The sequence below is a fragment of the Asterias amurensis genome, chromosome 6 (genome assembly GCF_032118995.1).
Source record: "Asterias amurensis chromosome 6, ASM3211899v1".
In the NCBI taxonomy this organism is placed as follows: domain Eukaryota; kingdom Metazoa; phylum Echinodermata; class Asteroidea; order Forcipulatida; family Asteriidae; genus Asterias; species Asterias amurensis.
The window spans coordinates 23,038,388-23,051,322 of NC_092653.1; the positions used below are offsets into that span (position 1 = coordinate 23,038,388).

Consider the following 12,935-nt stretch of genomic DNA (forward strand, 5'->3'; position numbering starts at 1 on the left):
AAAAGTTAGATTTTCATCAGTTTATCCAATCAGAGAGGTTGTTGTAGTTCGACTACCTTTGACCCATGCGTGGCGCGAAGTTGACTTTGGGAAATTTTGTTCACTTTTCATGTCGTCTGTTCGTTTTGCCGTCACGCCACACGGATAAATTCTAATTCATATTTTTCTTCTCAGACAATTTACATTGTTAAGTTGCTGAAACTTTATGAATTGTTCAACTCTTGAGTCTGCTTAGGAAGAGTTTGTAAAAATTTAACTGAAATGTCGAGCAAGAATCCAGAAATAATGGAGGTAGACGAGTCCACAAGTGCAGCAGCAAAACCAGGCAAATCTACCAAGTACGAGCTCCCATGGTAAGTAAAGTAGGCCTAACGTTTTGTCACTGTCAGAGTCACTGTGATGTGTCAGTCGAATTAATAACAGTTAAATGAAATGGTACTGATATCCCTGGTATGCCTGGAGATCATGTAAACAACGTGTACCATGGTCTTGTTAAGTAGGGAGTGGAAAAAGACCGACAAAAAGGCTGCGTAAACATGGCTCGGTTTTGGAGAAAAAAAAATCCAGACTGACAAAGAAGTGACAGTGACAATGACACGTGACCATGACCATGGTGACAGCAGCAGGGTTCGTTTGGGATAACTTTCCGTATGGCGCCACCACTTTTTCACTCATTTTTATAAAAAGGGATATCTCATTGAGCTAAGGTAAATGAGATACTATTTTATTGGGTAATTTTCCGCACGTCGCCACCAATTTATGCGCCCTTAATTAACTCCAAAACCACTGAATTGTTTTCTTACCTTAGAAGAAGGGTTACCGCATATATACATCCAGAATTCTTGGCGTGATATCCCATCATGGGACTTTGCTGAGTAGCGAAGTAGAAGTAGAAGTAGAAGAAAAAAAATGGCCAGAAGTTGGTGGAGAGGTCGTAAAATTGTTCCATTTATTTCATATCGAATGAAAAAGTGGTGGCGCCACGGCCATGCGGAAACTTTTTGTTTGTTGTTGTTTTGTACCAATTCCCAGGGAGGTCCATGTCTACCTCCACACTTGAACTTGCTAAACATGTTCACTAGACCAGAATTTCTTTTGCAAGACCTGAAACAAAATGTCAATCTTAAATTGAAAATACTAAATACCAAATAGGCCATAGACTAGGCCAGGAAAAAGTTTCCGGATGTATGGCCATATGGCCCATCCCCCCATGTTGTTGGATGGCACCATCACCATGACCACTTTTTCATTCAATAACCTCAACAATGAGATTGAGATAGGCCTATCCCTTTTTGTATAAAAAAAGTGAGTGAAAAAGTGGTGGCCCCACACGGAAAGTTATCCTTTAGAATATTTGTATTAAAAGATGATAGGCCTACACAGTGAAGTTAGACATGTTAGACCCAGTTACTGGGCTGGGGCGCTGCACCGATTTCTTTAATATTGTTTAATATCAATGATAAATCATACTAACGACCGATAGTGACCAGATGACCAATCCCGATAATGACAATTTTAAAAAAAGGGAGTACTGGGCCCAAGTAACTGGGTCTACATACGTTAAAGTATGATTACATTTCAGCTGAAAAATACTAGACTGCTGCAGTGTTGGACTTAACTGGTCATAGTTTAGTGTCCCACGACTGCTGTTAAAATCAGCAGTGTTAATTTTAAGCCCAGGTCCGAACTCAAATGCCAACTGTTTTCATCTTCATGTTACAATCATACATACAATCAGTATAATCTTTTATCCCACCAATCTCTATTTCATGCCTTTAAATTATTTTCAACTATCATGACAGACTGAAATATTATTTAAAATATTGACATTAACTAATCTAGTGATTTAAACAACAGGGTGGAGAAGTACAGACCAACCCTTTTGAGTGATGTCGTTGGTAATGAAGAGACGATCAGTCGACTGGAAGTTTTCTCCAAAGAGGGAAATGTACCTAACGTCATCATAGCTGTAAGTTTGGCAAAGTACACTGATTGCCAATTGAAGATTTTAAAGATGCAGTACGAACGTTTTGAAGCAGACTTATCAAAAATACCAAGTAAAATAATAAAGTTTTCTTGAATATTATACCAGGCCAAAATCTATTTCGGTAGTGCTAGTGGTATGGCTGCTTCTCCCAATATCTCAAAGTCTCCCATCGTTGAAAACAAGTTTGAAGTAAATGTCAGTATTTGGAAACACTGGAAATTTAATAAAATGTTATGTTATTTCTTTCTTTCTGTCGTAGGGTCCCCCTGGAACTGGCAAAACCACCAGTATATTGTGTCTTTGCCGAGCCTTGCTAGGCCCAGACTACAAGGAAGCTGTTCTAGAAATGAATGCCTCAAATGACAGGTACAGTTTGTTTGGTCTAATCAGGCTTTTTTGTGGCGTTTTGTAGCCAAGAGGTCTAGTTCACCGGACCCAAGCTCTGGTGTTGTCAGCAGTAGAGTTTGGGTTCAGTTTTCGGGAATGAACAGAAAATTGTTGTGCCCTTATAAGCAAGGCACTTAACCATAATTGCTTTTTAAAAAGTTGGGAAGGTATTACATTCTGCTCCACCAACCTGGCTCCTGTAGTGGACTGGATGATACCCATACCTACATCCTTGTGGACTGTGAAAGGTAACCCTGTTTCAGCCATATGAGTCAGGAGCCAGTTTAACGATGATGAATTTGTGTACTTTTTTCCAGGGGAATCGACGTAGTCAGAAACAAGATAAAGACATTTGCTCAGAAGAAGGTTACGTTGCCTAAAGGGCGTCATAAGGTCATCATTCTGGATGAAGCAGATAGGTAAACAACATGGCCTAATTTCCTTAAGCCCAACATTTTGATTAAGGGAACTATATTAACCATGAGCCAATGAGTAATGAGCAGGGGCAATGGAGGCAATGGCCTCAGTGAAGTATTCGGCCTGGTTAGCCTTGGTACCGTGAATGGTATACATTCGTGGTGGCTCTGAAAAGAACTAGTGGTGTGACAGCTCAACATTTTGATCAATACTCTTTGGTTATATATTTTTCATTTGAAGATGACCACTAGCCAATAAAATCTCCCAGTTAATAAAATATATAGTTCCATAATGTTATAGCAACTCTTCCATTTCTACAATCACTGCCAAACTGCTTGGGCCATGTGAAACTAAATATGCCATGCCCCGTCTCCCGTTATGCCAGGGATTGTAGACTGTTCTCTGCCAAGTTTCAAATCCTATTTAAAATGTCTGGACTCCTCCCTTGCAGTATGACAAGTGGAGCCCAGCAGGCTATGCGTCGAACCATGGAAATCTACTCCAAGACAACACGGTTTGCTCTCGCCTGTAACACATCCGACAAGATCATTGAGCCGATTCAATCACGGTGTGCAGTCTTGAGGTACTCCCGCCTGACGGACAAACAGCTCCTCCACCGGCTGATTGAGGTTGGAGAGAAGGAAGGAATAGAATGCACGGATGATGGACTGGAGGCAATCATCTATACAGCACAGGGGGACATGAGACAGGTAAGCTCAATCTTCAGTGAACGGCCAAATTACTGAGATTAACAAATTTCTGCTGTGAAAAAAGAAGTGGGGAAACCAGTTCCGTGTTTTGCAAGTTTTGCGCTAAAGACAAAGTGCACAGTTGGTAGTGACAAGAAAAAAAGTGTTCCTACCAGCACGTTATTATTCCAGATCTTATGGGTGAATCTTGTCAAAGTAAAGGAAGTACCATTGAAAGAACCCTGATTTCACTCTTGTTTATTTCGATTGTGGCAATCAAAATAAGTGTAACGATCATGAACATGCACAACATCACGTTTTTTCATTGTTTTCTCTCAGATGTGACCAAGCAGCCTTAGTTTTTGTAACTTTGTTTCCATTTATATTTCCAGGCTATAAATAATATGCAGTCAACACATTCTGGTTTTGGTCTTGTGAACAGCGAAAACGTCTTCAAAGTAAGTCTATCCAAAGAGTGTTTTTCTTTCTATAGTGAACCAATTAAGTATGGTTCCCAATACACCTTACTTTGGAAGAGAAATGCTGAAAAAGACTCACAGACATTGCTCCTTTAACAAGTATGGTGCATTGCTGGAATCATAATTCATAGAACTGTTTTTTATATTTGAAAGACTAGAAATGATTGCCTTGAGAAGTATTTGTGTCTGAAATACTAAATATCATTTGAAATTGGTTGATATTGCAATTCTTTTGATGCTATTGATGAATTGTATTATGAAATACTATTTGATATTGCATTTTTGTATATGTGCTATTTTACCGATTGCATTATGTACTTTATAATTGCAAATGATTTATTGTGCTATTCTTGACAGTTCATCACTTTATGACACTTGATACCTGTTCTTGCTATTATGTTTTCTTCAAATCAGTGCATTATTTTCCCCCCACAGGTTGTGTATTATTTGATTGTGTTTCATATTTAATTGAATACTATTCTGTATTATTGATATTGTTCTCTTTTTCTGATTATCTATTTTACTCGTGTCCACTCAAGGCCTTGCCTTCCTCTCTTAACTTGTCCCGTCCCCTCACTCTCTTTTACTTCCACTTAAATTTGTGACTGAGCTATTTTCCAAACTACTTTGTGTATTATGATTTGACATTTTGCAAATGACTGTGGTTTTGATGTCTATTTGATGCTATTTGACTGTTTGCATTTGCGGTACACATGTACTTCATAAGTGCAAATGATTTCTTGCCCTACTTTACATATGTGATCATTATATTGCATGTATTGATTCTTGCTGATGACCTGATTCTTGCTATTTCGTTTTTTTTAAATCAGTGCATTATTTTGTCCCCACAGGTTGTGCATTACTTGATTGTGTTTCATATAAATTGAAATATATTCTGTGTTATTGATATTGTCCTCTCCTGATTATCTGCTTTACTGTTTGTCCACTCAATGCCTTGCCTTCTGCCTTTCTTACAATTTCCCTTCCTCACTTTCTCATTTACTTCAATTCAAATTTGTGATTGAGCCTTTTCCCAAACTACTTTTTGTTGTACGATTTGAAATTGTGCAAATGACTGTTTTTTATATGTCTTTTTGATGTTAGAAAGATATTTTAATAATCAAGTTTTATATAAACATTTTATGAATTGATTTTGAAATGTATTTGATATTGAAATGCATTGTTTAACTTTTGATCATCCATATTTCCGTTTCTGATACCATTCCTGATACCATACTTCTGTTTTCAATGCTAGAAAGATATATGCATTTTATAAACTAAGAGCCACATTATCATTTGCGAACTGTTATTGAAATGTTTTTCAACTTTTTATTCATCCATACTTACATTTTTGCCCATTTTCAACCACTGTATCATGATTTGTCTGTTTATAAATTGTTTTATATGTTGTTGGAGCTTGAGAAACATTTAATTTACACAAAAGTCAAACATTTTAATTGATTAATATATTGATCTGTATACTTACACAATATTGATCTGTATACTTGCAATTGATATTACGTCTTGATATTTGCAACTTTTTTTCATATCATGATTTGCCTTGTGTTTAATATGATGTTTATGTGTACTGTATTTCTGTATCAACATAAGTATTTTCGTAATCGAGTTACCATAAGTCACACAAACAGTTTGTGAATTGACCATGTACTAAAAGCATTATCAAAATCAATTTTTAAAGAATAATTAGTTTGAAACTTAAATAAATGTGTTATCCTCTTTCGATACATGCACATAGGCCTAGTCTGCATTTTAATTTAACAAGCATTGATGACAAAATGGAAATAACATGAACATCTTTTTTGCCGTTTCTTAAAGGTTTGTGATGAGCCCCATCCTATCCTTATTAAGGATATGTTTACTAAATGTGTTGAGGGGAATATTGACAAAGCCTATGAGGTGATGGAACATATGTGGAGTATGGGGTACGCCCCCGAGGACATCATCTCAAATATGTTCAGGGTTTGTAAGACGTTTGACATGGCAGAATATCTTAAACTGGAGTTTATCAAGGTGAGTTGGCTTCTATTGGTTTAGGTTTGTGAACTAGCTTGAACTAGTTTGAGCTGGTCTAGTCAAGTTTGTAATCACTAGGAATCATTGGTCTAGTTGTATAGCAATGAAGCTACATTGCAGTCTATTCCAGTTCAAATTGGTATTGTCAAGTTGCTAATAAGCCTTTTTCAAAAATGGTGGTCACTATGGGTTTGCACTGTTTTGTTTGGGTGGATATGATCAGATTTACCCAAACCTAATGCGTTATGGCGTTGTGTCCATCAACCCTCAAAATGGCTGATTGAGTCAATAATCTAGTTTCATAACAATGAGGCTAGAAAGTCTAGTCTATTCCAGTTCACATTGTAGCAGTGCTCGTGTTCTCCATTTAATATCTGACCTATTCCTTATTTCTGGTCTGGAACTGCCATGTTCTGTCATGTAAAACGTTCTTGATTCTTTGACTTCGTTTTTTGAACAGATTTTACAAGTTTTAATACAAGATATTTTTTGCAGTTAACATTTTTGTAATTTATCATCTTATTCAGTCTAATTTTAACTGTTGCATTGTGCTGTACTTTCTGTTTCAGGAAATTGGGTTCACGCATATGAAAATAGCAGAGGGAGTAGGTTCACTGCTGCAACTCAGTGGTTTGCTCGCCAGGATGTGCCAGAAAGGGATGTTGCCCCCTGAGGAATCATGATCGAGCCAAGATGAACATTGACTTTAGAGAACCCCCTGCACCGATGTCTCCCAACGGTATGTCTTTTTGAGAGTACATTTCCTTGTAAAGGTATGTTGTACCAGTGTCGCCAAAAATGGAAACTGCCAAGTGATACTCAGGGAAATTTACATCCAAAATAGAACAAAGTAAGATCTATTTTGAGTCATGACATCATTCAAGTGAATATTGAAACAGCTATGTGCCGGGAACCAGGACACCTTTCTGACTAAGCCGTTTCTGTACATGACAGTACTGATTGGTTCCTTTCATCTAGTTTAACATGCTAAAAGCAATTACAAGTGTATTCTTGATTCAAGACCCTCCTGTTATTGATATATCATATGATCCATTACTGAGGGTAACAGTGTCCACTTTATCGGCGAGGGAAGTAAACAGGAGCATCTTGAACCAAGACTACTATGAGTGAAAACAAAATTCTTTTCTATGGATCATTGCTATGTAAAAAGCGCAGAACAGACTTTTGAGGCCAGTGTTTGATTTCATCTGGACAATACAAGAAGCAGACTGACAAGAAGGTCTAACAGTGTACTCGTTTTCAAATGTACTTTGCAGTAATTTTGTAACATTTGAAAGCTTGGTGGAGACTGATAATCATTTTTTAATTGCTATTGCAAGAAAATTTTTAATTCATTTGAGAAATTAGAGGATGTTAGCTTATTGAAAATTCTTAGAAATGACACAATTTCAACTAGCGAACAGTAAGGAATCTTGTTTCCATTTCGACATGCATTTAACAACACACCAACAAGGTAATTTCAAAAGATGAATATGCAGCTGCCTTAAAGTACATATATAAATATTTAAAACATAAAGACAGCGCAGTAAAAATCCGCAATGGTGGCTAGTTTGTCGAGGTAAACACATGTGGCTAGCTGTAATGCATCTTTTTTTAAACTATTTACTTTAGTTTTCTTTGAATTTGTCCTTTATTTCTAAGTATATTAGATTACTTATACACAAGTTGATCTTTTATTTCTATCTCTACTCCTGTGTCTCATGATGATTCAGTCATCAAATTTGGGCAGTTTGTAAAACCTATATTTGTAGCATACTTGGTAAGTTTTGTGGACAGTATTACAAATAAAAACACAGTTTACAACTTCCTTTGCTAAAATTGTATATTTTTAATGTATTGAGCTTTCTATGCAAAAGAAACATTAACCAGATATTGCTTAATATTACCTTTGGGTTATTGGGAACAATCAGTACAGTTGTTCATTGAAAAATTTGATACATAAAAATGCTTTATGAACAGGTACATAATAACCCAATGGTGTTGTCAGACTGTTGTGGTCTGGGTTCCAACTACCAGCATGTGTGTGTGTGTCCTGGAGAAGAACTTTGTTACTATAATTGGAAACTTTTGATATGTTGGCGGCAGCAGACATAACAGTCCCTTTTTGCGGCTCTGAGCAAGCGCAGCTGCTCAGTCCACGCGTAGGTCGGAGCATGCGCACTTCTGGTGATGAATGTTACAAATAATATTCCAAAAGTTTCTGCATTACTTTGTACTTCGGACGGGACGTTAAGCGTTAGGTCACGTGTGTTGCGTGCGATCAAACGCCAAACCTATCTCTTTCTACCAGGGCCCAATTTCATAGAGCTGCTAAGCACAAAAATTTGCTAAGCATGAAATTTCTTCCTTGATAAAAACAGGATTACCAACCAAATTTCCACTTGATTTTCAGGATAGGCAAGCAACAGCTGAATACCAACAACAAGCAATAGGCAATAAATAGAAATTTGGTTGGCAATCCTGTTTTTATCAATAAGGAAATCTCATGCTAAGCAAATTTTTGTGCTTAGCAGCTCTATGAAATTGGGCCCAGGTGTTTATGGCACGGTTTTTGGCAGAGTACGCTTCATCACAACATAAATTTATCCTTGCAATAATGGTATGAGAATGAGTCTCCTAACTCAAATTTTGAACGCATCTGTCTTTAAAAAAGTAAGCAATTGAAAACGCCCGAAAACCATGAAGCAATATCTAAGTAATACTATTTAAAGTACATTAATAAGGAAGAATATGAAAAAATTAATCAACTTTTGATGAAGAAATAATGGTAGGGGGTACACAATCTCACATAGTGTTTAGGCCTATAGGTGACGTATGGTTCCATGATATATCTGTGAAAATTTGGATTCAATTGGTCATCGAAGTCTCAAGAGAACAATGAAAGAACAAATGCCCTTGTTGCCCAAATTTGTGTGTTTTCAGATGCATAATACAAGGATTCAGGCCTGTTCAAGTTCTTTTATTATTTGAGTGAGAAATTACCTTTTTCTAAAAAACTAGGTTACCATGCATAAGAGTTTCTCACAAGGTTTTGTACTATCAACAGCTCCCCATTGCTCGTTACCAAGTAAGCTTTTATGCGTTTTGAGTAATAACCAATAGTGTCATATGACTTTAGAGAAAATCCCATGGCGCACTGAGATTTTCCCATATTGACTGGACGTGGGTCTAGCGGTCGCAGCGACCCCAACCGTTGACCAACCTGCTGAGAGCACTACCTGGGCAGGCAGTTCTCGAGAAACTACTATGTCCACACGCATGGTAATCCCTCTTCACCTTTCCCAAATCGACCCCACACTGCCTCAGGTTGTTCAAGGCATTCATCATACCAGAACTCGGCTAAATCATGGGGGAAATAATAAATAAATGGAAATTAATAATACAAAAAATACTTTAAAATGGACAGGCCATGAACATTAAAATACCATTGGCTGGTGAAGCAGTTCGCAACAGCTAGTTCTATTTAGGTAAATAAATAATAAAATTTTAATAAGATACATAATAGTCAAATAAATACCGTTATGAAAAAATACCATAGCATTTATTCTTAACGGTATTTTTAAATAGATGTGAACTTGTAAAGAAATAATTTTCATACGCTGTTTTGAAGCATGGTTGAGTGAAAAGGCGTGTATCATCAGAGTAAAACAAAAATGGGGGCGCTTTGTGGGAAATCTTAGGGCCTACAAAAAAATTGTCAACAAATATTAAGGCTTCTGTTGAAATATCTGTACGTGGTGTAGTTTACTACATTGGCTGTTTTATGTGGCATTCATTGGAATAATTCGTTTGTGTCTTTTTTGTTCTCATGCGGCAGGACTTGTAGTTAAGAATCTTCACTGGACTGGGATTTATTATTTACAAGACCTGAATCAAGTGAGAAGAGACTAGAATCAAAATGAAAACACGGTTTGACAATCTCAACAATTTAAATTGAACAAAACACACAGAGAAGATTGATCTCTTCTGTTGAAAGGAACAGGTTGCCTTGGATCGGGCGAGTTGGTCTATAAAAAGCGTTTGAAACCGTTTGTTATGAAATGTATATGGTTGGAAAGATGTTCTAAAAGTAGAATATAATGATCCACACAAGTATCACTCGAAATTGCGTGGTTTTCCTTTAACCTCGTCGACTAACACGGTCGGCCATTTATGGGAGTAAAATTTTTGACTCCCATAAATGGCCGACCGTGTTAGTTCGCACAGTAAAAGGAAAACCACACAATTTCGAGGCAAATTTGTGCGGATCATTGTATTCTACTTTTACAACATCTTTCTAACCATAATGCATTTTATAACAAACGGTTAAAAACGCTTTTCAAAGACCAACTCGACAGATCCCAGGCAACGTGTTCCTTTAATGGGTGATAGGGCCTACTCTGCAGAATTAAAATGTATTTGTGAGACTCGGACTCAACATTGAGCATCATTTTGTTGATTCAAAGATGTTGAATTGAAAGAAACAAACAGACCACTGGACTTGTCTTGTCTTGTCTTGTCTTGAGTTTACTGGCCCAACATTGAAATCACTGGCCTCAGGCCGGTGGTCCAGTGTAAAATTGAAGCCCTGCTTTATTATCTACATATAAAAAATAGGCCTCTTGTCCTTCCTTCCAGAAAATGCAGTCTCACATAATGTGAGGATAAGATGCACTGGGTGTTGCGCTTGCGTCCAATAACATGCTGTCGAGTGCGGAAACATGTACAGATATTATGTATGTATACATGTATATTGTTTCAATAATATTGAGTATTGTACCTGTCCGCTCACGTAGTTCCCGATCATAGCGATGCCGATGGACCTACTGTTGAATGATGTAGTATGTGCTCCTTGGTTGTTCCAACCACGTCCTACGTAAACTTTGTTATCGCTACCGATCAGAAAGTTGTATCCAATGTCATCCCAACCTATATAGAAAACAAACAATGACAATGATTCGGCTTCCGTGTTCAAGGATTTTCTAAGTTAATAGATGCGTAATCGTGTGTGTGCGATATAATTTACTTCAAAATGCCTGTCTAATTCTCACTGTACATTGTATGTGCATAGATGTTGCATTTTGTTCTGCTCTGCTCTGCACTTGATACACAACTCTGGTGGTGGCTGCTTCGGTCACCCGAACGACGAGTGCCCTTTAGTAAGCCCTTTGTAACAACATGGATTCTTGGCAGAAGAGAAACTTAAGATTTTATCTGACCGTATACTTTATGATCTGGTAACAAAACAAAATACTGACGTATTCCTCTTTGTTTCTGTTTGTTCTATGTCTCTGATATGAGGACTGTATTCCAAAGCTCTTGGCCTGTAGTTATTGGTCAGCAAAAGGTGGAAATGCCATCATGTTCAACACTTGCCTTTTTCATAAGATCTTAGACCGTATGATCCAAGTTTCAGATATTTTTGTTTAGCATGACCCTGCCACGGCTAGCTTCTACGTTTCACATTCAGTTTAAGTTTTACACATTGTCGTTTGTCTCTATTTTCTTCATCCATGGTATATGTGAGAATAAACGGTAAACTTGCGGGTACAACCATGTTCTCTTATGTGAGGGAGTGTGTTGGCTCTTTCAGAGCCGGCCAGTTTTGGTCTCGACGTTTCGAATACTCTGCTCGACTTCAGGCGCCTGTTACGAGTTAATGTTGGTTATAATTATTACGTGCATTTACCTTTAGTATTCTTGTGGTAGTTTTGGATACCTCGGACCCTTCTTGAACATGCACTTTGCGAGTAACATGACCCTCCGTCAGTGTGGTGGATAATGTAGTAGTCCAGGTTCCCGGCCAAGCTTGTCGTACTCCGTGGAGATGAGGCTCCCCAACTGGATCTCTCGACGAAGTTTACATCCGAGCATCCACCTGTATGGATAGAGTGTGAGGGATTCAATTTAGAGTCTCGCCCATCACAGACCCACATGTAGTCTTGCTTGGTTGGTTGGTTCCAAGACTTTCGCATGGATCATTTTCCAGCCTGGTATACCGCGCCGAATCGCAGACAGTCGTCAACCGAAATGAATTCAAGAAGATAATATGCCTTCTGTCGGGTCACCACGTTTATGTTACGTTACGTTGTTACGGTTATGTTACGAATATAGAGTAGGTCTATCTCGGAACAAGACTAACCCGCAGGCGTCGGCTGAAACCCTTGTTTTGCTATGTATCTTGTAGCCCTATAATAAACTGAATAAAATGTGCAAAAACTGCTATTTTCATCAATAAATTTCAAAACAAGGGTGAAATCGTTTAACATAATCATTTTGGCTTAGAATAGGCCCCAAATTCTGCTTTGCAAATAGGGGATACACATACGTTTTTAAGTTCCTAAACTTTCCATCAAAAACTATAGCCTACGACAATAGCAACAAAGCTCTTGTTGTCAGACAAAACGTGCTTGTTGTGGTGAAAACGCTTCATGTAATCCCCACTTACTTGAATTAGCTCGTCCTGTTTGGAGAAGCATCATGCAGCAGACAAACACTATAAGTCGGATCACGTCCATTTTCAGCATGTTGAAGGCGTTTATGGTCAATCTTCGCACAAGAACTGCGTATGATGAACACTCAATATCAGATTGATAAGAGTCGATAGTGCCACGGGTTTAAATACTGCAGTTGCAAAAACAATCCACCACGAAAACAATAAAAATAAATAAAGTACAAACAAACAAACAAAAACAATTCAGTGTGGGAAAAAGTTATGCTGACGTTTGCAATATTTACATGATTTTTGTACTGTACTTTGTTACTTTTGCAGTCAAGTTATTAACCCCGAGTTGAAACTGGGATTGTATGGAGATTTTCGGGAAAGTCCCCATGACGTAATGTCTCATTTGATTTAGCCTGTAGACGAAAACAAATCGAGGGGAAAAAAATCGGAGAAAAACCGGACCCCATGCCGTAATTTTTTAAAGCCCCTACCCTATT

General features: G+C 37.7%; 2 protein-coding genes across 2 annotated transcripts; one reads left to right on the top strand and one right to left on the bottom strand.

Annotated features, from left to right (window-relative positions):
* Positions 1–85: 85 nt before the first annotated feature.
* LOC139938567 (replication factor C subunit 2-like) lies at positions 86–7,817 on the top strand. The gene is made up of 8 exons (XM_071934144.1): positions 86–353; positions 1,858–1,969; positions 2,247–2,353; positions 2,692–2,793; positions 3,243–3,501; positions 3,873–3,938; positions 5,796–5,990; positions 6,563–7,817. Exons 1-8 carry the CDS (start codon positions 262–264, stop codon positions 6,674–6,676), a joined length of 1,047 nt encoding a protein of 348 aa, XP_071790245.1. The 5' UTR covers positions 86–261; the 3' UTR covers positions 6,677–7,817.
* Positions 7,818–7,822: 5 nt separating this feature from the next.
* LOC139938568 (peptidoglycan-recognition protein SC2-like) lies at positions 7,823–12,606 on the bottom strand. Its single transcript, XM_071934145.1, has 4 exons — positions 12,442–12,606; positions 11,683–11,871; positions 10,774–10,922; positions 7,823–9,353 (listed from the first exon to the last, which is right to left on the bottom strand). Exons 1-4 carry the CDS (start codon positions 12,518–12,520, stop codon positions 9,183–9,185), a joined length of 588 nt encoding a protein of 195 aa, XP_071790246.1. The 5' UTR covers positions 12,521–12,606; the 3' UTR covers positions 7,823–9,182.
* Positions 12,607–12,935: the final 329 nt, after the last annotated feature.